The sequence below is a fragment of the Lonchura striata genome, chromosome 3 (genome assembly GCF_050655825.1).
Source record: "Lonchura striata isolate lonStrDom1 chromosome 3, ASM5065582v1, whole genome shotgun sequence".
Classification (NCBI taxonomy): domain Eukaryota; kingdom Metazoa; phylum Chordata; class Aves; order Passeriformes; family Estrildidae; genus Lonchura; species Lonchura striata.
In genome coordinates this window covers 60,387,600-60,413,595 of record NC_140705.1, presented here as the reverse complement: position 1 = coordinate 60,413,595, position 25,996 = coordinate 60,387,600, and the positions used below count along the sequence as shown (strand labels likewise).

Sequence of the window (25,996 nt, the reverse complement as noted above, 5' to 3'; positions counted from 1 at the left end):
GACTTGACAATGCTTGGTGAGCATTTGGAGAGAGATGCATCATTAGCACAGCTGAAAGCAAGTATTTATTATGTATCTTTCTTCAATTTTAAACCACTAGATCTTACCAGTCAAAATCACATCATAGCTGGAACAATTATTTAGCCTAACTGAACTGCTCTCTTATGTTAATTTATCACCCATTATGAACTCTTTTGCTTATTTGATATTCATCTACTCTGGGCCACAAGCCTCACTGCACATTCTAGCAGCACATCCACATTTAACCCTACCAGTTATTTTCCACCTACATCAAATCCTCATTTATTTCCAGAACAGCTATGCCTGCTGTGTGACTTTTTGTTTTAAAAGAAGGGGGCGGGGGTGGGAAGGGTATAGAAATGCAAGCATTATGCCAAAACTTGCAAAGCAAACAAACTGAATTACATCAACCCAGCATTGTGTTTTCTCCTTTCCCCTCAACCAGTACTTACCACAATACGAGATAATTTTCTTTGCTTTATAAGCACAAGAAAGTAAAAAGCACAGAGCAGGAGCCGGAGTTTTCTTTTTTGCAACTTATGTATGCACTGAGCTGTAAACATATTATTGGTGTTTTCAACATAAAAACTAGTGCACATTACTGAAACAATAAACTACAGAATTTAAACATATACTTTTAAAAAATAACAGATACTTCAGTGCAAACAATGGGATTTATGAACAGATCAAGCGCAGGTTTCCATTAGATAACTTTAAAGAAAATTATTGAAAAGGACTGCAGAGGAAACTATTCATGACATATAGAGAGATGTTTCTGTAGTATGAGCAATATATATATCTTGCATTTCCCCATTTGAAGCATAAAATGACATTTAATAATTGAACTTCACTATCAGAATAATTTTAATTAAAGACAAGTTACCATGAATTCATTAAAGGCACCTGCCCCATAAAAGGGCATGTCAATGAAATGAAAGGAGACGGACATGAAATGCACATGTTCATTTCCCTCTGAGAATGTCTGACCAATGAGATACAGGCGGGGACAACAGCAGACTCGGGTATATCATGCAGTACTAACCAGAAGAACGAGTTACCAGATTCATAGTTGTTATCACCCTGCTTCTGAGCCCGCACAGTCAGGTCAAAGTTTGAGCCTGCATTAGGCCAGGAGAAATAGAACATCCCAGAGTTCAGTATTTTCTTCAAGGCAGTAACACGCTCATCTTCCTTGGTTTCTTCCTGGAGAGGACAGAAATCTGTTGCAGTAATTTTGTAAACTTCAGCGTCCAGGATTTTTCCCACCGATGTACAGCCTGTCACCAGGACCAGAAAGTGCAGCCGAGTGTTACCTAGAAAGTGACAGACAGTTACAAAAGGGTTATTTCCAGGTGGACACGGCTCCTCATCAGTCCTGTCACATGCAATGCTGACAGGGCTCCAGCAGAGGCCAGCGTCTTTGCTTCACGAGGGAACAAACACGAAAAACAGGCATGCAGGCCACGTTCTTCACATTTCTGAATTCCTATTAACTGCAGATAAGAGGCTGCAATTGCACAATATTCCATAACACTTATCCATCTACATCCTTTGTTGCACTAAGTTAGTTTTCCCCACTGACTTAATGAAGAGCAATGTGCTTACCATTGGAACACTATTTAAAAAAAATCAATTTCACCACTACACAGATTCTTTACTGGTTTCAGCTGAAGCTGGGCATGTTCAGACATTTGTAAAATTTCAGTATTACCAATTCTTGAGATTTTGCTTTTTATATCACTACAGCATGTATATGATTCAACAACAACCACAGTTATCACTAAAACAATTACAGCTGCCATAACTGTGAAATCACAAAGAAACTGAACTTCAGGGCCCCAAAACTAAAAGATAAGTTTGGATCTTGAGAACATCACTGTAATCAGATCTCTCATACACAGAACCATCTCAACCTCTGCTCATTCTCTCTGAAATGATAATTAAGAAACAGTAAAACAATTTTTCTGGAAATACTAGTTTTGCTACAAAGAAACTGCTTGATTCACTTAAATTGGCCTGTAATGGAAACAATGTCATCCTAGTCATTCCAGTTAGTAAGAAAAAGTGGAAACGAGCCAAGATTTATTAATTTAGCACAGCAGAACCAACAGCTGACCTGCCAAGAGCAAGTTAATTAGCTAAGGGCATAGTGACAATCTGGGACAGTATGGCTTCAGATAGCAAAAGGGAACACTTCTTAGGGTCACTTTTCAACCCTCGAGGGTGACCCACTGTCTGAAAATGCACACCAGCTCTCACACAACAACTATTCTTTTTCTGAAACACCAGTAGGGAAGTCCTTGCTTTCAGATAACAGACTGGCTACTGAGCTAGAGTTAGGGGTGGTTTTCAGCAGGGACAGAATATTTGTGTAGGCACGTGGGACTGGAATGGCAGGACAAGGTGGGAGATTAGATCTTATTCATTCTGTTCTGCTGACTCCAGTTTTGTGTAAAGGCCAGTGTAGGTGGTATTTACTAAAAAGCTCTGTTGATCACATTTCTTTCTGTAACAACGCTGTGCCGTGTTCTCCTTCTTGAGTGCTTTCAAGAAGTATGTTCTCTGTGCTTGTGATATCGCAGCAGAGGGCTAGAAATACTGACAGTTTATTCCTCCTCTGCACATGTGTAATTATAAAGAATAAAGAGTAGGAGACATATCAGTTATCACGAGAGTTCATAACTGACCGAATACTGCCTTGCAGCCTCCAGAAAGGGTAGGAGAAGTTAGCTCTCTCAGGATAGCTAAGGGCTTCTGTGGTTTAGCTGAAACCATGCAAAAATGATCAGCTCAAAGTAAATTTCACTCACAAGGCTTTGTAAGCAATACATAGAAACACAATTAGCATGCCTTAATATCAGTCAGCTTTGTTAGTCACAAAAAAAACCCAGTAGTGAAGGACTTGGAGAGCTGCCTGGGAGCGATGTCGAGACAAAGAGTACAAGTATTTTCCTTGCCTTCAGTGAGTGACCTTTTCTAGATGGCTCAGAAGAGATCAAATTAGAAAGTCAACATTAAAATAGCCAAATAGAACAAAAACTTAATAATACAGGGCTTGTTACCTGTAGTTCTGTCCTTTGAGTAGCTTATAACCAGTGGAAAATCACTGGATCTAAACAGAATGATCCTCTAGTTCAAGAAGCATTGAGTAGGAATATTTGCCTTACCTAGAAACTTGCTCTTGCTTACCAGAGACTATAAAGTCTTTTTTCTACCTCTTCCACTCAACCACTCACCCCCAAATGGGATACTCATCTACACATTCCAAGGTTCAGTATCTCTTAAATCACTAGCTAAAAAGCTCCATAAAAGTAATCACATCTGAGAAGGTATTGCATTGTCCCTGAAGTATATGGAGATTGGTTTTCTAAAGCTGTGATACTCTTCTGCCACTGGGCAGTAATTCCACAGGAAAGAGTCAGGGTTGTTCAGCCTGGACAAACGAAGGCTCAGGAAAAACATTATTACACCCTTTCAATATTTGAAGGGGGGCCTATAATGAAAGATGGAGAGAGACTTTTCACAAAGGCTTATAGTGATAGGACAAGGGGCAACAGTTTTCCACTGCAAGAGGGCAAATTTAGATTGAATATAAGGAAGATATATTTTACAATGAGAGTAATGAAACAGTGGAACAGGTTTTCCAGGGAAGTTGTGGGTGCCTCACCCCTGGGAAGTATTCCAGGCCAGGTTGCAAGGGGTTTCAAGCAACCTGGTCTAGAGGTAGGTGTCCCTGCCCATGACAGGGGCAGTGGAAGTAGATGGTCTATAAAGGTGTCCTCTGACTCAAGCCATTCTAGAGTTCTATACACACAGAATAATCTCTCTACAGCACTCCAAATTACAGAGCAGCCACCATGCACTTTTCATGATACCTTTGAACAGAGACAGGTTGGCAAAGAAGCTCATACTTACAGCCCAGAAACTGAAGAAAAAGAATGGAAAGAGGTATGTTTAAGGTTAAAGCTAGCCTGCTTTGCCACTTGGTCCTCTCAGGCTGCTCTGTGAGCTGAGGTGGTCTTCAGACCAGCTCTAACTTCTTATTTGCTTAAATCACTCAGGGTTTACTGAAAAACAGATGATGCAGAAACCCTATAATGTCACAGTCCCAGCTTAACACAAATCTCTCTGACTCTGTACCTTGGAAAAAAGTTCCAAACCCCATCCTCTGATGGTACTTTCATTCCAGGTGGTATTTGGACAGTGTTCCTGGGAATCAGCTCTCTGCAGGAGGAAGATCCCTGCTTAATGCACGTGCCCTCTTGGCACAGGGAACAAGCTAGTCACAATATCCTATTGACAGTGCTCTGTGTCTGTGTCCTGTCCATTTTATTCACAGCACAGATGTAGCCATGGGGTTCTGAACAGAGGTAGTGCTCCTGTCAACCTTTCACCCTTTTAGAACCTCACACAGCAGAACTAATGCTGTCAAAACACTGCTCCACTATTCATCTTTTAGTCATGTCTCCATTAAGGTGTAAGAAATTACTCACCACTAAGCTGTACAGCTACACACAGAGAAGGCTTCCCCTGTCTTGCCTTTTTTTACCAGCAACATCTAGATGGGTCTACACTTTCAAATTATGACATGAAAATCCTTCAGATTGTAGTTGCCTCATTAGGTCAATTTCACTTGGTACCAATCACCAACCACATCAGCTGTAGATTTATTTACCATACCCTACCTTGGAAAATAAAAATATTTTTATTTCTCCTTTAACTTACACGAGTAGTTTAATGTGACTACTGTAAGTTAAAGGAGAAATACTTTTCAGGAGTATCAGGAGAGACTACTCCTGATTCATACATTTATTCCTTTCTAAACTGTACACATAGAGGAAAGTGATTTAGGAATGTAAGAACTGCAGTTGACGGTCACAACTGTAGAAATGTCCTTCTTGTCCTTGGGATACAATCTGGAATATTTAAAGGAAATCTCAGAAATCATTTTAGAGTAAGAAGTGAAACGTTCCTTACTGGTCATGCTTTCTACAGCAACACATATATGAAAATGCAAGACACACATACAGTACTAAAGAAAAAGATTATTTCAAAGCTTATGGGCCAAACTTTGATCTCAGATAAATGGGTACAAATGTTCATGCATTGTGACCAAGGTCATTATTTTGCCCCATTACAGGTTTCATCCACTAAAACAATCTGCAAAGAACACTTTTGAAGAAGTGTAAGAAATATTTTGCTCATAGAAATATGTGCTGAATGTCCTTTTACTAGGTTGCAAAAGAGAGGCACAGGATGAAGAATATTTAGCACAGAAACAAGACAATAATAATTTCCATCCATTTTTTCAAATGCTCTTGTGAAACCAACTGCCTTTATCCAAGTTGAACAGGAAATGCAGTTCTCGTACGTCACACTGTACAATAATGAGCTGCAGTTTCTGTATTTAACCTGTCTACATGACTCAAGACAATTGTTTCCCCTGCAGCTTAGGGGATGATTTCAATGTTGCCTATTCTGAGCTACAGCAAAAAGGAGTCAATATTCAATTCTTATTTTGTCCTTCTTAACTGTAACTATTTAGTTCAAGACTGCCTTTTCTTTCCAAAATTGATTTTTCTCCAATTTTTGCTCTTTCTCCATTCTATCACAGCCACGCCATTGCCTTATGTTCCCTTTGACTTTTCCATGGCCACTCCATTTTATAGTCCACTAAAATCCAATTTGGCCTCTCATCTGTCTTCAAAAATAGCAATAGAACACAGCAGAGCAGTACATTCTAACCACCTAGCTGAAAATTCCTGAGGATATCTACAGCAGAATTATGAAAAGAGCGAAGATTTTCCAAACTACCATTTTAGTCTCAAAGATACTCCTCTTTCTCTTTCTTCTAAACACAACCACATTTTTAGGATATGTACCAAAAGAACAGAAAATAGGTACTTAGTTGTCCTTTTTGCCTTTGAAATGTCTTCCTTTCAACTATACACTGTATATGTACAAGAGTGAGAGTATATTCACAATCACATGAATTCAGAATGCCTCCCCAAATACAGCAGCTGTATTAAACCAAACAATCTATCTGGTGATGGTGTTAAAATATCCCCTTAAGTATGCATCTCTTCCTGACATCATAGTATCTGAAAAAAACACTGTAAAGCCAGCACTTTTAACACTTTGCTTAAGATGTATTTGTCACTGCTAGATCTTCTTTGGCAGCAAAATCTTGGCTGAGGTACAGCTCAGAGACACTGTACGATTCATTCTGCTGCCATCCATCTCACAAAAGAAAGCAGAAGAACTTAGTGAGTCATGTTAACAGACATAAGTACATAGCAGTGAATGTTATTACTGGTGGGAAACATTAACTCTGTGAGTCAGTTTCACATATTTCATCTACTTTCTTGTGAAAAGCATGATCTACTTTGGCAGGCATACAATGTGATTTATTTGGATTTCTAAGTAGCGATATTTACAGATTAATTAAAATGTTCTGAGACATCTTTCATGTCTTGGCAAAAAGTTTTCCCTTCTGCTCTACAAATATACTCTTAATATCCCAGTGGAATGTATTTTCACAAATACTTTCAGTTGATTTAATACTTATGGTCTGCATGTTTCCAGTAGTAAGAAAAAATGCTTATACTTCTGAACAAAGTCTATGCGATCACTGAAGCTCAGTGAAGAGCTAGCCAATTATGCCTCTTTTTGTAGCTGCGAAAACACATTATACAAAAAAGGAAACAGTTACATTGCATTCCTGTGGTCATTTCACTCCCCCTGGCTGGATGCCAGGTGCCCACCAAAGCTGTTCTGTTACTCCCCTCCTCAGCTGAACAGGAGAGAAAAATAAAATTGAAGGCTTATGGGTCAAGACAAGGGCAGGGAGAGATCATTTAGCAGTTATGGGCAAAACAGACTTAACTTGGGAAAATTAGTTTTATTTATCACTAATCAAAACAGAGTACGACAATGAGCAGAACACCATCCTCCACATCTCCCTTTTCCCCAGGCTTAACTTTATGCCAAATTTTCTCTTCGCCAGTGGTACAGGGGGACGGAAAATAGGGGCTGTGATCAGTTCATAACACACTGTGCTGCCCCTTTCTCCTCATGGGGAATACTCCTCACACTCTGCTCCAGCATGGAGACCCTCCCATGGAAGACAGTCCTCCTTGAACTTCTCCAGCATAACTCCATCCCATGGGCTGCAGTTCTTCACAAACTGCTCCAGAGTGGGTTCCTCACACAGGGTGCAGCCTTCTGGAACAAACTGCTCCAGGGTGAATCTCCCACAGGGTCACAAATCTGGCCAGCAAACCTGCTCCAGCATGGGCTCTTCTCTCCATGGGTCCACAGGTTCTGACAGGGGCCTGCTCCATAGTGTGCCTCCCAAAGGGTCACAGCCACCTTCAGGCATCCCCCTGCTCCAGCACGGGGTCCTCCCTGGGCTGCAGGTGGATCTCTGCTCCACCATGGACCTCCATGGCTGCAGAGGAAGAGCTGCTTCCCCATGATCTGCACCACGGGCTGCAGGGGAATCTGAGCTCAGGCACCTGGAGCACCTCCTCCCCTCCTTCCTCACTGGCCTTGAGGCCTGCAGAGCTGTTTCTCTCACATATTCTAACTCTGCCCTTCTCCAGCTTCAGCTGGGCAGGTTTTTTTCCCCTCTTAAATCTATTATCCCAGAGGCACTACCACTGTTGCTGATGGGTTCAGCCTTGACCAGCAGCACATCTGTTTTGGAGTCCACTGGCATTGGCTCCATTGGACACAGGAGAAGCTTCCAGCAGCTTTTCAGAGAAGCCACAGCTGTAGCACCCCTGCTACCAAAACCTTGCTACACAAACCCAGTATAATTCCTTTGTAGTGTTAATCTTTTACATAAGCAACACCTAAAGGGATGGAATTCAATGTAAGTTGGAAAGTCTAAACCAGACTGTGACAAAAACTTGGGCTATGTCTTGAATAGTGAGATAGCAAACATGCATCTTTGCTTTTTTAAACATGTTCAGAAGCAGAAAATGTTTGCTTACCTTCACTTACCATTACAGCATGACCCTCTGACTTTTCAATGAATTTTAACAATCCCTTCCAAAGCAAGTCCTGTACTAGAACTTGTAATCTAATGCTAGAACAAGGCAGAGGTACAGTGACAAAGCTCAGAAAGGAAAAACCCTCACACTTTTAGAGCACTGAAGTTAAGCATATGTTGTTTGAGAAAAAATAAGGACATGAGAAAAAGTAAGGCTGAGAATATTTCACATTATGTTTGAAATCATTCACCTTTTACCATGAAGATGAAAATTGGATACATTTGGTTCCCACCACATACAAAAACTAACCTTATATGTAGCTTGAAGATATTGAATTAAATAGCTACACTTCTTTATTACTACAACAGGATTCATTAGATTTCTATGAAGAAAAACAGACCCAAGTGCCAAGAAAAACTAATCATGAATCCTCCACTTTAAATTACATTAGCAAATTGATAGAAATCTCCAGAGAAATGTCTAATTAACTCCACAAGAAACAAAACAAACAAAAAGTCCACATTCATTAAAAAAGACTAGATGGACCTACAGTTTTAAATTATAACACAAAAATGCTTCAGATTGAAGTTGCCTCTTCAGGTCAATTTCAAGTCATATTTCTCAGGCTGCAAAATGGTAAGCAGGGTATAAAAAGTTACAAGTATATCTACTGGCCTAAATACGCCAGTGCTCACACCACCACTGCCTTCGGTAGACTCCTTGACTAAGCATCAAGTTTAATGGAAAAGTCTTGTCATTTCTAAGTGAAAATAAGGGCTCACTGTAACAACCCAGGAACAATGCGTACAGTGCTTTTTTATTTATGTATCTAAATCATCTGTGATTTTTAAGCATTGTGTAAGGTCCTATTATCTTCAAATCAATCACCGCAGTTCTCTTCTTAAAACATGTTATTTCCATTCACTTTCCTGCAGGCAGTGTAATTACAAGTCCTTTGCTAAATCAAGATTCCCAAACCGTACCAAAATTTACAGCAATGACAATAAACATTCCTTATTATACTAATTGAAGCCAGAGGCCTTCTTCTGCAAATCCTTGTCCATATGGATGATTAAAGGCAGTTAGGCATTATAGCAAGAACTGGCAATCTGCAGTACTGTACTCTCAGATGACCATGATAATCAGAATCAGTGTCTAAACATGATCCTTAAAGAAGAGAAGAATTAAGAAATCATAGCTTGCCTTGGACAAATGTCGTAGGGAAAGAAGAATGGCAATTATCTTCAGGCAGCTAAGAATGTCAGACAAACAAATTAAGAAAAAATCCATCCATCATTCATTCAGTGATATGGTTTTGGCCCAAAAAGAAAAATAAACGGATCTTTTCCAGACTGTTCATGACAAAGTACAACTAGCTTTCACAGTTTAAGGAATTAGGCAACATTAGCCACTTACTCCCATTTAGCATTGTCTGGGCATTTTATAATCTCAGTCATACAGATGGTGACTTACCACTTTTAAGCTGAAGCTCTCCTAAGCAGCCATAAGCATCCATGAGTTTTTCATATTGTCCTTTAATTGCATCCTTTTCTTCTGGAGCTAAGGAACAAAGAGAAAGGCAGGAAACTTCGTTATCCAGTCTTCATAAAATTTTCAGACTGGTATTATTCCTATTGCATAGGAACCAATGCTACCTAGATTGCTTTTTCTTAGTCAACAAGACTACAGTGCAAAGGTAGGGTTAAAATGCTGTAAAACCATAGAGATTAAAATATGATGGGACAGGAAATGCACATCTCCACACACCACTCTATAAGAAAATGGAGCACTCGCTTTATTTTCCAATCAACAAGATCATTAGCAACAATTTTATTCTATGGTACAGATGCCACATTAGTGTCAGAATAAATAAAGAAATACATGAGTACATGTAAAATTTACACTGTTCTAAATTATGGACAAGAATAAATCAGTCTTGCCATAAGCTAAAATATAATATTTTGATGATAATATATTGCTATGTCTTGATGTACAAAAAGAGAGAGTTTATACTTCCAGACTTTCAGCCTAATTCCAGACAGAACTGGAATTTTTTTATGCAAGATAACATGATTTGAGATGTAGACACAACACCAGATGTTGATTTCAAGAGGAATTACACATATTTTAGTGAAGTAAGAATTACTTAATTAAATAAATAAAGGGTCAGATGCTCATATTATATTTGTGCATTTCTGCAACAAGTAAATTCAACGGGCACATACTGAACATTTAGATATTAAGCCAGATCACAGATCAAACTTGTCACTGGCTACTTTAACATAAAACCAGCATACTTCCTGAATGAGTAAGTCTGCATTTTGTATATATTTCCCAATGAGGAGCAAGGTTAATCTCTCAAATGAGGAAAATAGTCTGCAACCCTTAAATGTCCTTTTACTTCTTGAACTACAGATAAACAGCAACATAGTACTTTCAGAGATATGCTAATAATATGCAATCTTATGCTCCTAATTAACTTCAGCAGTTAAAACCTGAAACCTCTGGGCATAAAAAGGACAAACTGAACCGTTTGCAATGGATGACAGAAGAGCAAAGAAAGAAACTTCTCTTTATAAATCTCAAGAGGCAAGGAGTTCAGTGAGAAACATCAACAAAACAAATAAATATTCCATATATTGCTGACACTTTGAAGTGAGATGAAGGACAATTCCTCTTGCAAAATTCCTTAACAGAGGCAACCCCCAAGAGTAATTAAAACATGTTTATCTCAATTTCTGCACTTGTGACAAATAAAAAAGACTTGTTTAATTCCTTCTTAATTTTGTTTTTACTACCATAGTTTCACAACTTACTTACTCTACTTTCTTACTCTACTCCTGAGTAAATCAGGAGAAACTAGCAAAATGTTGATAGCACTCACACCAGTGAAGTAAAGCATAAGCAGCAGAGAGAGGATAAAGTGATTTTTATTGGGTAACGTAAATCTCTGGACAACAACGATTTAAATACTCACTAATGGCACATTTTAAGGGCTGAGACTCTGCAAGCTCAGTTCTCAGGCACTTAAAGAAAACCTATTTCACAAAACCAGTTTTAGATAGACTAAAACAATATTTCAGTCTTCGAAAAAACCTCCCTGTCAAGGCTTCCTTATGTATTTTAAAAAAGCAGGTTAAAAAAGGTGATGTTTAACTTTCCATGTCATCTTTACTAAGCAGAAAAGAACAGCAACAATATATTGACATTTTTTTCTTAAATCTGTTTCCTCCTTTAAAAGCTGTCTACATTAAAATAACTGGGCTACTTTAAAATAAAAAGGGAAAACCAAAACAAAAATTCTTGCTCCAAATTCTAGTTTTAGGAAAAAATCTAAAACAAGGGAAACACCAAGAAATTCAGATCTGAGACAGACACAGGAGCTCAGAAAGCTGCAGGCCAGGCACAACCTGAAAGCATTTCAGAAGTCACTTCGAAAGCATGGCAATGCCCTTCAAAACAGAATTACAAGTTGGAAAGTTGGCTGTTAAAAGTGTCTGGTAAGAGCACAATGCAAAAGAATGGAATTTATTTCAGCCTAGAATTAGGCAACACATTGCTCATTCCACTACTGGCAAGAAGGACCTGCCACTGGCATGTATGGAACCCACTGGAGTTTCCCAGGTCAAGCCAGTGGTGTCACACACACGCTCCTGGCACAGAATTTCTCCAAACACGCAGCCAAACAGCTGTGTTTTGGCAGGCCTGGCACAGAAATGCTGCCATTCTGGGCAGGCCACTTGTCAGAGCCTGTGCCTGCACAGCAGCATCAGTCAGGACAGCAGCACCAGCAGAGCTACCTGGAAGGAAGGAGCAGGAAAGGAACACGCCCAACAGGCACAGCTACGTCTGTGGGTCATGCAAACAGAGAGGCCAGAGTGTCTTAGTGCCGACGGACCACATTTAGGGGGGGTAGTGTGAGTATATTCCCTTTTTTAAAGATGCCGATGGAATTTGAAGTCTCCTGTCCTGTTAAACTCCTTGGTGTTGCACAAATGACATTATTGTAGAGGGCTTGAGCTAGGTTCATATCCTGTTAGTAAAAAGAAGTATTTATAAATCTCAAATAACTGTCACCAAAACCTAAAACATCTCCTAGAGCATTCAAGGACTGTTCAGACACAAGTCAGAATCAGAAAGAGTGTGGCTACACAAAGAAAAAACTTATGTGCTATTTTGTCGGATGAAGAGCATTAAAGGAAAATATTTCTATGAAACACTTTAACCCTTCTAAAACAAGAGACATGCAATAATTAAATTAAATCAAGCTGCAATAAAATCAATTTTAAAAAAACTCCACACCATGAAAAGACATAAAACTACATAATACCATATGGCTTAACCAAGTGTGACTTCCTGCAATTTCAATTTACCAGCTAACAGGAACTGGCCAAACATATGCAGTTTCCTTCATTCAACCCCTCCTTAGGACTGAACCCCCAGACTTCAGCAAGAATCAGAACAACTCTCAAGCATGTGGACCCCAGAAAGGTCAGCGACTGGACTAAGAGGATAGAGAAAAGTACCATAATTCCAAGTCCAACACTAAGGACAGACACAGTAATACCTGCAACTTCAAGATAAAAATGAAGTAAAAATTCTTGAGGAAAAAAAAAAAAGTCTGAGACTGGGTTATGGATTCTGTTTCTCCCTTGTGATTTTTCAGCCTCATTCTGGAAATAGTCACCTGCTGTAGGTACTGCTATAAAAATGTAATCTCAAGCATATTTCTAAGTACTTTAAGAAACATAGGATTGGTGTCATGGAATGACTTTATTTGTGTCATTTAGCATTTGGGGGAAGAGGTGTGAACTTTCCCCAGAAACCGGGAAAAACTATAATCAAACAGAAATTTCATACCAAAACTCACATACATACATCACCATAAGCATCTTACCTAGAAATAAGTCAAATGTCTGGTGTTATATAAGTTTAGACAATTACCTACAAACTGTGTTTTCAGTCACCTGCAGACACATTTAAAGTAGTTTGTTGCATTTTCAGTATCTTTCACCACTAAAATCTTCCTGTTCACATTCAATCCAAGCTATACAGGCATTATGAAAGTCAGAAACACCATATAGGCCAAACAGTACAGAGTTGGGAAGAAGTCTGTGGTCAGAGTTACAGTTAAGAGAATCCAAATATTTAAAACATTAAGCAGTGTATTTACCACTTTTCTAGTAAGATACATTTCTGGTTGAAAACACAACAAACAAACAGAAAATTAGCATTTTGGAAAGATCAGTTCTCTGCTTTTCTACATTAGATTGAGAACAATCTGCTCCTAGTGAAAGATTATGTTTGCATACTTGGATGTGCATATATGAATATATTAATTCACTATCAAAGAATAATGGATTAATGAAACCACCAAGTTTCTACTGGCCAGCTCCATGCAGCTGCAGGCAGTCAAGAAAATAAAAGGGAAGTCCCTAAGTGAATTCTCCGAAGCCTAGCCATTATTGTTTGTGGTTTCTGCCATAGATGACTCATATTTACATAGAAACTTACAGCAGTCACTACAGACATAACTACTACGAAGAATTCATCCCTCACAAGCACTACTTGGCTCCTAGCACAGAAAACAAGCCTTGTAATCAACACTCTATACTTATATCAACACATTTTCCCTCTTTTCTGTACCCAGTTTGCATTTTGACAATAGAGAAAGAATTGCAACACACACTTTTTCCTATAATCTAAAGCAGTGATGTTCAGCCTGAGAAACCATAGCTTGCAAGTGCGCAGTGCCAGTATAACCAAGGAAAAGAGGACTTCTGCTCTGTGGACTGCTTCCAGAAATGGAAAAGTTTGAATACCACTAAACTACAGAAAATTTCACAAAAGTTTGTGCTAGCTGTATGAATATTCTGGTGTAGAAGTAGAAATGAGCCATGGTGGAGGGCTCACTGTTTTAGATAGAGAGCTTAGAAATACATTCACAGTACTCACACAAGTACTGGTCTTTGATTTCCACACCCCACTCAGTGGCACAGTGGTTCACATAAATACAAAACCAAATCAAATTGTAAACAGTGGATGTACTTACAGCACAGAAACTGCTTTCTGTACAAAAGAAGGAAAAGATGCACAGGTATATATCTGCTACTTCCTGGATTTGCAAGACTTTACCCTGATTTCACTGTGCTGCATCAGAGAACCACACAAACACCTGAAACTGAAGCAGCAGAGGAGGCACAGAGCGTACACACCTTAAATCTATATAAAGTTTGTCTCTAGTAAAGGCTAATTTCCCAGACCTGTGGGTAAAAGTCAGGAAAAACCTCAGACATATTTCCAAAAACCACACTGTATCAGCTTTGGATTTCTGTACTTTCCAGACACCATGGTCATTTAGGATTTAACATAACAGGTGATGTAACATCCTTTTTAAAACCAGCTGCAGAATCAAAGAGCTTGCAAAAAAAAAAAGTCTCTGCAGCCTTTGGCTCTGCCCTTGAGAAAACATATTATGCTGAAATTCAATAGCAGAGCACTCCTGTTGACAGCTTTTCACTGAAACTACCTGCCATAATAAAGTTAAATCACCATATTTTCAGCACTATAGCCTTAGTTTAATTTAGCAACTGCCTTGACAGCAGTCCAGAACTACCTTGTGCAGTTCACTTCATCTGTAAACCACTGAAACTGTAATGTGTTTAAACTAGGAACAGCATCTCTATCTATAGTCCCTGTTGTATTAAGAAAAGATTTCTAAATCAATGACAATTTTTCTTCATTCTTTATGACTCTAGATTTCTTCCACAGAATATATTGATCTTCTAGTTCAGAGAATTCCTGGAAGAATCGTTTCAGGCTGTCACCCATCCTTCTGGAGATGACTGAAGCTTTAGGATTGCCAGTGGATAGGGAAAAAAAAAAAGTCTCCAGCAAAATATGTCATTCAATTCAAAACAGTGGATTTTACCCTCCACCCTACAGTGACTTCATGAGAGAAGGAAAACAAACTCCCATCCTCAAAAAGACTATTTAACTTATGGTAGAACAGAAAACTGTTCTGTTGATATCACATCACTATACAGATTAAGGGGTTTAGGGATGTGCAACTAGGTTTCCTGCAATGATTTTTGATTTCTTGATTTTTCCAAAAGTTTTTCATTTAGGTTTCCATTACAGGACAGGTATTCTCATTTTATAAATTGCTGACAATCAGGCAATTAGAGATCTTTACAATACTTTTCCACTATTTTTCAGGTACTAAATCTCTGTATGCAGTAAGGAAATTGTGAAACATAATCAATTTGCAACTAAAATTGTCATAGTTATCTTTATAATGCATCAAGAGAAGAAAAAGTATAAAGTCACCCTTTCAGAAGACAGCATCAAATTGTTAGCTTACACACTTGGAAGTGTTTATTTTAATGAGGAGTTTGCCAGAGGTTGATGCCTGTATTGATACTACGTCCGTACAAGTGTGTGGTTTTTCAGATTTCTTTTTTTGTAACACCACTTCTAGGACAATTCTCACTCCCTTCTGTCACTTTAATTAGGTTAAATTAAACATTTAAATTTCTTCCAGTACAAAATTATTATAGAAGCAATTAAACTTTACGCAAGTGCAGGTGTCATGCCTGTTCAAGGGCAGAGATACTTAGTAATTATGGGGGGGGGAAAAATGAACAACTACTAAAATTTGTTCTCAGGCCTTTACTGTCCATCTATGATTATTCCTCTCTACAGTTCTGTTTACATGAGGGTGCAACTGCACAATTACATAAACTGTTGTACAACTTAAGTGCTCCAGGTATACCAATCTGCTTTTATTTAGTGTAGAAGTTTGCACAAGGCACAGTTGCATAACTCCTCCTCACCACAGGTATGCAATTTTTAAAGAACTTTATTTTAGAAACAGAAAACTAGACTGAGAAGCCAAAACTAACAAAATCCTAGGACTAGTATGTCTGAAACCACACATATACAAAGTTTATGTTAACCTCCCACTGTCATATTCCATGGTTAGTAACAACCTAAAGGCAAGTCAAACAAAACAGAATTAATGTTGTTTCTGTTACCACCCTGCTGTGAGGTTTCCTCTTCACAAGTCTTCTAAATTCACTAGCACAATACCTACTGCTGGTTTTCCCTCCTCTGCAGCATAAACAGAAGTTATCTAAACAGGCTTCACTGGACAAACTAGCTTTTCCTATAATACAGGAACCAACCCAGGAAGGAACAGAGGAATCAAATGAAATAAAATGACAAAGTTATTACCATGGAGTGGGCTGAATGCCAACACAGACACAACTGCAGTTATCTCAAGACATGACACTGGACTTCCAAAAGGCATGGCAAATAGGCTTTTTACCCTATACAAATCACTACTTCAGAAGTCTTCTAACACATTTTTAAAGATTGTATAAATTCTATAATCACAGAAACACAAAATCATTAAGATTAGAAAAGGTGTCTAAGATCATTGAGCCCAACCACTAAACCAGTACTAGTGTGTTCATAGTTTAAACCATGTTTCCCAGCTTCCACATCCACAGTTTTGGATCACTTCCAGGCATAGTAGTTCCACACTTCCCTAGGCAGCCTGTTTCCGTATACCTGACCATCCTTTCCATGAAGAAATTTCTCATAATATCCAGTTTAAACCTCCCCTGGTGCAAGTTGAGGCTATGTCCTCTTGTCCTGTCACTTGTTACCAGGGAGAAGAGGCCAACCCTCACCTGGCTACACTCTCCTTTCAGGGAGTTGTAAAGAGTGGTAAGATCTCCCCTGAACCTCCTTTTCTCCAGGCTGAACAACCTCAGCTCCCTCACCTGCTCCTCACAGGACTTGTGCTCCAGACCCTTCATGGCTCCACTGTCCTTCTCCGGATATGCTCCTATTCTGAGATAGACCGGGATGGCACTGGCCTCTTCGTTCACCTGGGCACACTGCTGGATCATGTTCAGATGGATGCTGAGCAGCACCACCAGGTCCCTTTCAGCTGGGAAATTTCCCAGACACTAAATCATTTCAGGCATAGCAATTCAGATGGAGGATGGCAACGCTGGGAGAAAAAAAAACTACTCTATGTTGATGAATCCTTTACTTAGTGAGATTTCAAGTTGTTCCAGCCACTATTCATACAGGTGGCTCAGGGCTGGACTCTTCATTTTATTCATGCACATTGACTTTAGGAAGTGGAGCTGCTTTAGATTTTTATCAGAATAACAAAATACAGACCAAATCCCATTAATATTAATACAGTGTTTTTATGTCAACAGGTTTTAGGGTTTCAGGGAAAGTGAGTAAAGTGCTGCTCACTACTAACTGACTTTTCACTGCCAACTCACTGAAAACTGACACAAAAACCCCCCTCTAGAAAAATTTAACATATGTATGTCCACTATTACTGAAGAATTTCACAAGAAACAGAACCCCCAAAATATTGCACAATATAAAACTCCAATAAAATTAACAAAAAACAAACAAAAACCCTACAGTGTGGCAATAACATCTTTTCCATGACTGGTCAAAATTTTCCCAGTACCACAACTATTCTTGAGAAAAACAGCTGCCCCTTGATGACCTTTCTAGCTTTCATCATTACTAAAGTCCCCAACATTTAAAAATCAAGCGTTTTAGTCTGAATGTCCTGCCAATGTACATTGTGGAAGATTCAACTCAGTGGACCAGATCCTGAGGTGACATTGTGACTGACATTGTGCAAATCACAATGTACACAAAGATCTTACTACAATAGTCGGAGCTGCTTGAACATGGACCCTTACAACACGGTGAACAGCAGCATGATTGCAGGCACAGGTATTATGCAGAAAACAATTTAAGAACACAGCACAAACATGTTCTCCTACATTGCTTTTTGCCCCTTGCATGCTCAGTCACCTCATTTTTCTCTGTCTGCCTCAATATTAGCATTGCATTGTGTCTGCCTCAACATCAGCATTGCATTAATTCAGGTGTAACAAGTACCAAAAGCACAAGGTGAGACAACCCTGAGAACATTTATGAGACTCCTCCAGTAAGAGCCAGACACTCAAGTAACCAAATACCGTTCAAACTACAGGAGCAACACAGCAAGAAGCCAAGAGTTTTTATGGGAGACAAAACTCAAGTCAGTCATCCCAAAACATCTCTGTTGTGAGCTGGCTGTCTTCACTGCTGGTTAGCACCTGATGTAGCCAAGTAGAAACTTCCTCAAGAGGCAGCGGACCCGATTCCATTACCTGGGCCCTCCTCCGCAATCAAAGGCTGTAGGGGATAAGTCTTTTACACTAAAGGCGCCCTGTGCCCAGGCCCCACTGCAGCCGGGTGGCCTCTCCTGCTTCTTCTACCCCGGCTGCTGGTGAGGAGGCTAAAGACAGCCAGAGCAGCGATCGGGAGGAGATGCTGGCCAGCCCTCCATGCACGGCACGTACCGGGGGTCACCCAAATGCGCCAGCAAGTGGTTAAGCCTGGACGGCCGTGCTGGGGGTCTGGGTTAAGCGAGGCGAGACGCTTTCCGCAGCCAGCATCCCACTGGACGCGCGTCTGCGCGCTCCCCTTCCTCTCTCCATGCCACGGAGGAAAGCGCCCCAGTGCTCCGGGCATCGCCTGCCGCAGCGCAGAGTCCGTTCGGAGGCGGAGGGGCGCACCCACGGCCACGCCAGCTCCGCGCTCCCACGGCCACCCCCGGGCCCCCACACGCACTTACTGAGCGCCGCCACGGTGCCGGCCTCCAGCAACAGGCAGTCCTGGCGGCTGCGCGCCTCCAGCAGGGCGCTCGGCCCCGGCTCCTGCTTCCAGAGCAGCCGCAGCCCTTTGCTCAGAGCCATGGGAGCCGCCGCCCGCGGGGAGGAGGGCGCAGGGGTCCCGCTGGAGGGGCCGGCGAAGGAGGCTCCTTCTCGTCGGGCGCACGGCGCGGCGCTCGGGGGCCGCCAGCAGCCCCGCGGGAGCCGCTCCGGGCGCCCGTCCCCGGTGCTGGCCGCTGCTCCCGGGGAGGCGGCCCAGGAGGGCGGCCGCGCCCCGCTGCCGCTCGCCGGTCACCTCAGCAGGCCTCGGAGCGCCTCCGCCGCGGGGGCGCCCGGCGCAGCGCGAAGGCAGCGCAGCGCGCCCCGTCCGCGGGCGGACCCGCCGCTGCGGCCGCCTCCTCAGGGAGCCCCGGCTGCGGCCGGCGGGGCGGGAGCGACCTTCCCCTTTGCTCTCCGCCTTTCTCTTCCCACCCACGGTAAACTTTCCAGAGTTAACTTTGTCCCTGTGGCCCGCGGCCCCGGCTCCGCCTCCTCCGGCACAGGTAGAAGCCGCCGGCGGGGCGCTGCCCCCGCCCTGCCCGCGGGTGAGGGGAGGGGCGGCGGGCGCGCTGCCGAGCCCGGCGGGGCGCCGTGGGCCCCGGCCCGGCTGTCCAGCCCCGCTGGTTCCCGGCAGCGCCGCTCCCCGCCCCCGCGGCTGGCGAAGGTCGCCGTCGAGCCGCCGGCAGCGCGGCCGGCCCAGCAGCGCCGGGAGGCGCCGCAGTTGTTTCCTCGGCCGGCGCGGCTGCTGTCGCTGCTGCCCGCGGAGAAGCCGCGCTCCTTCCCGCTTCCTGCGGGAGCGGCCGCCCGGCATCCCGGCGCTGCTGCCCGCCGGCAGGGACTCCCCTCGGGGCAGCTTTCCCGCTGAGCGCTGTCCCGCGCTAGAAAGAGTTTTGGGCAAAGGCACAGTGCACGTGTTCTGGTGTTGCAAGGTTCCCATCACAATTCCCTGGTGAGTCTATGCAGGGTGAGTGCTGCTTTTACCCCGGAGTTCACCGAGAAAGTGAGCCTATTCATACACGGGTAAACCAAGCAGAATTTTATTTTTTTAACATCACGAATTATTACTTGAATTAACATCTAGACAAAACTACCATCTGTTATTGTTGTCTCACATTTACGTTGAGAACGTGAGTCATGGCTGTGCACTTCCAGGTGGAATATCACAGTCCCTGCCTTCTTTGGATGATGGAAAAAACTGAAAAGCAGATACTTTCTATCACACACATCTGGTTTATTTATTTTATAACCAGCAGTAATTTTGAAACGAGATTGATTTTATGGTGCCTTCTTAACAAAGCATTTTGAAAGGGTCTGGTATGGAAAGTGGGATTGGTGTTTGCATGGGGCTTTTTTTCCTCTCCCTGATCCTAAACTTTGATTATAATATGTAGGGTGAGATTAAAAGCACCGGGGAAAGCAAATGACCCAGAAACTGTACAAATTAAGTGACCGGGATGAAAAAAGACAGCGCATAGCTCAACATTTGGGAGTTTTAGAGGATGTAAGAACACAGATCAACCATGCTCAATTTTAAACAGAAAAGGGATGCCTTTCTAACAGCTACCCAATGTGAATGGCAGACCAAAAATCAGTTTATGTCTCTGACATCTTTCACTTTTTCCCTAGAGAAAAGTGCTCATTTGAGATTAAATACTTAAAGTATCAATCAGTGCTGCCCAAGAGAGTTGTATCACATTACTTTAAAAAGTTGCCCTGGATCATACACTTAGGTGTCTAAAAATAGCAGAAAAAACCCCATTCTTTCTTTTTGTTTGTGTGTGTATGTGTTTGCCTTTGAGGAATTATTCTTCACAGTCTGCTTTTGACTCCATCCTGAGAGCAAACTTTCACTGGGAGGACACAGGTATGTCCCTCTCTTGTCTGTGTTTTAACTCCTTTGTAATTTTTGTCATTAGTTCTTTTCACTGCAATTTCCAAGAACACACAATTTAGAATTGTTAATAAAAAGTTTACTGTCAGATTTGTTGGGTAAAATACTGAAGAAAGGATTGGTGCACCTGGGATAGTATTTTTTTAGCACCTCAAATTGTTATAAGGGGATAAAAATGTGAGAGGAAAAACTCAGAAGGGGGTGGCAAACTGAAAAACTTTAGCAGTGTGTATGACAAAGCACTGCTTCATAGGTGGCTCTCTGACTGAGTCTGTTCTAATCTCTTACAAACAGATCTCTTCAGTTGCAGTACATCCACTCAAAAAGCAGTAAGTCAGTTAATTAGGCTTTGTGTTAGAAACACAAACCTGAGAAAGCAACAATGAGAAAATGGTGAAGAGTAGCAGTAAATAAAACCATTCATTTTACAAACCTCCTTCACAAAGAATGACATCCAAATGTAGGGCTCACCCTCCTTGCTATATTGGGGATGTGTGCAGAAGTGTTCTTTTGATAAGATCTTTTCATCTAACCAGACTCTGTGTTTCAATGCATGGAAGTCCATTTTTAAGGGAAAGTGTTGGGATTGACAGATCATATTTTAGCAGACATTTGGAGTTGAGCTGTCTTGCTCTGGACCTTATGTATGTGAGTATCATGGAAATACTAATTCATTTGAGGAGTCCCTCAGGTGAACTCATTCGCTCTTGCACAGCACAATTTTCACCCAGGCCATACACCCGCATTACCTCCTCAGCAATTTTTCATTTAATCTTCCTTTCTCTTTGGAGTTTTCCTTCCTTTTAATCTCTTGCCTTGACAATTTCACCAACCTATCTTCTTTGCCCCTCTTCACCCATCTGTGGCTCTTTATCACTCTTTCTACCTTTAAGCAGTCACAGATATTTTGCATTGCTTTCTGAAGTTCCCACAGCTAAAAAGTGGGAGGTGATCTGCAGCTGCCCCTACAGCCTTCAGCTGGGAGAAGCAACACATCTGTGAGCTCTCTCTGCTATTTGACTTGTAGAGAATAGTGGGACTGTTTTGGAGGGTGGAATATCTCTTGTCTGCAGCAGTGTGCCTTTGCTTGCCTTTTCTCTTTCCTACTCCTTTTCCAGCTCCTGTCTTCATAGGGGCAGGGAGATCCTTCTCCCTCTGTATCAGAAGGGGTGGGTTCCTTAAGGTCTGATGTTTGCTGACTGTGGAATGCAGTTCAAATAAAATTGCAGCTGTGGTATGTTAGGGGTAGCTCCATGGTAGGTGAACATAGCCTTCAGGTACTAAATCAAGTTCAGTTCCTGTTAACTCACCTGTGGCATAAATTGTGTTGAAGACAATGTCCACACTGTGTTTATGCATATTTTTAAGCATTCAACTGCTACCTCAGTGGTTACCTCAGTGTAATGTCTGAACACTTCTGTCTTTTTCAAAGTCACTCCATTTGGCTTGAATTTCCAACCCCTTCTCCTCCCCAGCCCTTGTTTACCTTGAAAGTATTGCTATACATTATTGTATATTATTGCTATACATTACTCCTGCTTCAGGTCCTGGTAATAGATGTTTCCAGGGTCTGGATAACTGCCTCCTGAAAAAGAGTCCTGCATGCTGCTCTTAGCAGGTGGCATTGTTGGTTTGTCTGAAGACCATCTGAAGAGGAACAACAGGGATGTTGCAAGACAGAGTTTAGAAGACCTGGATAGAGCAAGGAGTATTTGGCTTAGCTTTTTGCTCTCTGTCTGGAATAGCTGTGTGAACCCCATATCCTGGACTTCGGGGTATAGGATGGGTGTCCCTGTAGTATTATTTGTCTGTCTTTATGTACTATTGAGTGAACTTTGCAATCTGGGTCACTACTAAAAGCTTTGTTGATACACTGTAGAAGCAAACAAAAGATACTTTTTTTTGTCCAATGTTATGCTACTGAAATAGCCTTCTCAGTAACTTTTGAAGCTCTGAGATTAAATGTATGATTGCATTTCCTCAAGATTTTTGGCCACTTGCACATAGCCTCGGTAGTCACAGATTCCTCAGGAAATGTGTGTGCTTACAAGATCATTGAAAACAGTTTGGGTTTTGCCTTTTATGACAAACTTTTGACTTTAGCAAGTAGAGAAGAAATAGGGGAAATAGCATATTTTTTCCTGCACATGGCATTCAAAACAAGTAACTGCTGCTAATATGCAAAAACTTCTGTTTCCACATTTTCTGGCTAACATTAGAATGAATTTTATTTACAGCTGTCTTGACACAGAGAAGCATTTATAACTTCTAGGCTAAAGTGCTCAAAATGTTGCTCTGAAAAACTGTGGGCTTTTGATGTCAACTCTTAACACTGTCGGTGAGAGAAGAGCTTTCTATTCTAGTTGTTTACAATTCTCTTGGCCTAGTAAAGAACTTTGTGTGCAAAAAACATCTGGTACCTTGTTACAAGACAATCCAATATAGTTTGAGCTAGGTCACTGTTACTCACCAACATCAACTGTATTTCCTCAAAAATAACTGAAGAGCATGAGAAACATGAGTGATAAATTAGTATGCTTTGTTTAGACAAAGAACATTTGACCTTGCCATGAATGTAAGAGGAGAGATGCAGGGACATTTTCTTTGCTTCAGTTAGTGACAATATTTTCAAATTTCTGCTCCTGTTTATAACCATTCCTGACAAGCTCCCCTTATTCCTTGCCATCGGGGTCTGTGATCCTTACAACAGGAAAAAGAAACTTTTAATGCTAATTAGTCTGTATCATGTTACTCTTTAACCAATAATTTGAAAGGGGAGGGTGGGTGCATGGGCTCAGACCTGAGATTCTGGTTCAGCACGAGCTAAACGTATGCCTGAATTTAAGCATATTAGTAGCCTAAATCTCACAGCTACTTGCTTGGGTGAATAAACTTCTCAAGTGAATAAACAGTGCAGGTTTGTCTGCTCAGGGTGGTTGGACTAGAAGCAAACTAGCTTCAGGCTCAGACTGACTCAGGGTCTATCTGGCTGCAGTCTGTAGCTCCAGATTGCCAGAGGATTGGGCTGTGAATTCAAGCTCTGAAGGTGTACCAGAAGTGGCTGAAAGATGCTCACTAACAGTTACTAACAGTTTTAGAAATGCTGCTAATGAAAAACTATGTTGCTGGGAGGTCAGCAGAATTTCTCACCTCCTCTTCCACCTATACTTTAACTCTGTGTGTGCTAAGTGAAAGAGGGCTCTCTAGAGAGGCAGATCGACTGCATTCACAGGCACTAGCCATTTCTTACTAAGACTATTTTCAGTAACAGCAGCTGTTTTAAAGCTTAACATTCTTCATCCCAAAACTATGTGCAGAAGAGCAGCATTAGTCAGATGGTGTTTATTTAGGCAGAAATAGTGACCAGACAACCAGATAAAATTTTTATTCTTTCTTCCAGACTGACATGCTTATGATTAGTTGTAGGTATCCCTTTCTCATGTTCAAAGGACTAGGAAGCCACAGAGTTTTCCGCTGCTCCTTGCCTCATTTTCTGGAACTCCTGATAGGAAAAAAAAAAAGCTTAATAAAATAGAAATTTGGAATTTAAAGTGAGCTGCTTAATATCTGCACAGGAAGAGCTGCAGCAAGTATGTTGGCAGTTTTTCCTCAGTGAGGACATGCTTCACCATCAAAAATTGTGCATGTCTCTCTTGCTTATCAACAGTGAAAGCAGAGTTTATTGGTTACTCCATAGCAAGGGATATAGATTTGATGAGGGAAAAGAAACAACTTCCTTTTGTCCATGAATCAGAAAACTCCAGGAAGAGGCAATCCCACATTGCCACTTATGGCATTTCAGCAGTACATAGTGGCCGTCATTGTCACAGATTGTGTGACACTGGACTACTGGAAGAGACTGCCTGCAACAAAGTGATTCCTAACTTCATTCTTAAATAAGAATTTCACTATTCTGTTGATGCTCCATATCTGTAAGAAGGAAAAACAGAGTTTTCATGGTTGTTCAGAACCCTTAAGTTTAATTGTCTGTTGAGATGTACTAGAAGAGAGAAACAGATGAATACAAGAGCGGACAATGCAAGAACACAACAGAAAGCTGATTGTGATTCAGACAATGGACCTGAAAGCTAAATAATTTAAAATAATAAGCCCCCACCCTTGTATTTATAGAGTAATCAAATCATACAAAAATCAGGGAAGTAAGGACAAAATGCAGTCAGGTAAGTGACAGCAGGACTTCATATGTTTCTGGATAATTTCGATGGTACACTCTATTTATTGAGGAAAATATTAACTTTTGATCCCTCTTACTATGATTAATTTGTAAATGAATTCTATTAATTTAAAAAGCTTTAGTTATTTTGTCCAATTTGGTAACACAGACTATACTTGAAAAACAAAGGAGCATACAAGGTAGATGAGACCTATAATGAGGCATTTAGAAATGGGGGAGGGTGGGAAGAGAGGGCAAAGAGAATGGCATTTCCATGTTCTGTTCATAACTAATGAATGTTAATTCATTTAAAGCTTATTGAACTCTAGTTTGCCCTCAGTGGGATCAGACATTCAAGGGAGAGTATCTTTTATGAATTTTCTGTGTGTAAACATTGGTGGGAGTTGATTGAACATAAAAGGACACATTAACTGAGTTTATGTCCAGTACTGGCTATTTACAGTTGTAGTATTTTATAACAGGATTTTGTTAATGAGATGAGCACATGTTCTGTGTTAACAGAAATATATATATAAACCCAGTGGAGGCTTAAAGTTCTTATATCTTAAAGTTCTCTTTTTCAAGTTCCAGTTCAGGCTTTTTCCTTCATCTACAACACAAAGCTAAAGTAAAAGTAAAACTAAGTGAATATTGGACATAAACTGTCCATTTAAAAGTTTCAGTTTAATTCAAGTTTTATTCAAGTATTTGAATGAAAAAAAAAAAGTTAAAAATATTTTTCTATTTGGAGAACACCTCTTTAATACAATCAAATCAGCCACCTCACAACCAGTACCACCATCCTAGAACTACTGAGAAAAGCCTTACATCTCTGGAATGAGTAGGTTAATTTCTCCAAAATCTGAAGTACAATCCAGAATCTCAGTTGGTACATCTATTCAGTGGGAAACATTCCCCAGATTTAAGGTTTGGGATTTGTTTGCTGCATCTATCTTAAGATGTAGACTTTTTAGTTCATGCCTTTGATAATGGACTACTTGTTGTATGCCAGATACTAACCCACATAGCAAAGAGAGTCATTCAGTCATTGTCTAAAAGGAACACAAAATGTCTTGCATGCATAGATTCACTCTTTTGTGATCAAATGTTCAACATTTTTTCCATTTGATTTGTTTCCAGTATAGCATATGTGGTGCTTTTAAAATGA

General features: G+C 40.9%; 1 protein-coding gene across 3 annotated transcripts in view; it reads right to left on the bottom strand.

Annotated features, from left to right (window-relative positions):
- The window catches only part of SYNJ2 (synaptojanin 2), a 64,925-nt gene extending 46,016 nt beyond the window's left edge, over positions 1 to 18,909 (bottom strand). The window contains exons 1-3 of one of the 3 annotated variants that reach the window (XM_021532102.4): positions 18,688 to 18,909; positions 9,492 to 9,578; positions 1,064 to 1,334 (exon numbers count right to left, since the gene is read on the bottom strand). In XM_021532102.4, coding sequence (XP_021387777.3) covers positions 1,064 to 1,334; positions 9,492 to 9,578; positions 18,688 to 18,808 — 479 coding nt within the window. In that variant the 5' untranslated portion in view covers positions 18,809 to 18,909. Of the gene's footprint in view, positions 1 to 1,063; positions 1,335 to 9,491; positions 9,579 to 16,807; positions 18,615 to 18,687 lie in introns of those variants that run through there. The other 2 variants (XM_085575271.1, XM_085575270.1) reach the window with 2 other exon arrangements.
- Between the last annotated feature and the right edge of the window lie 7,087 nt (positions 18,910 to 25,996).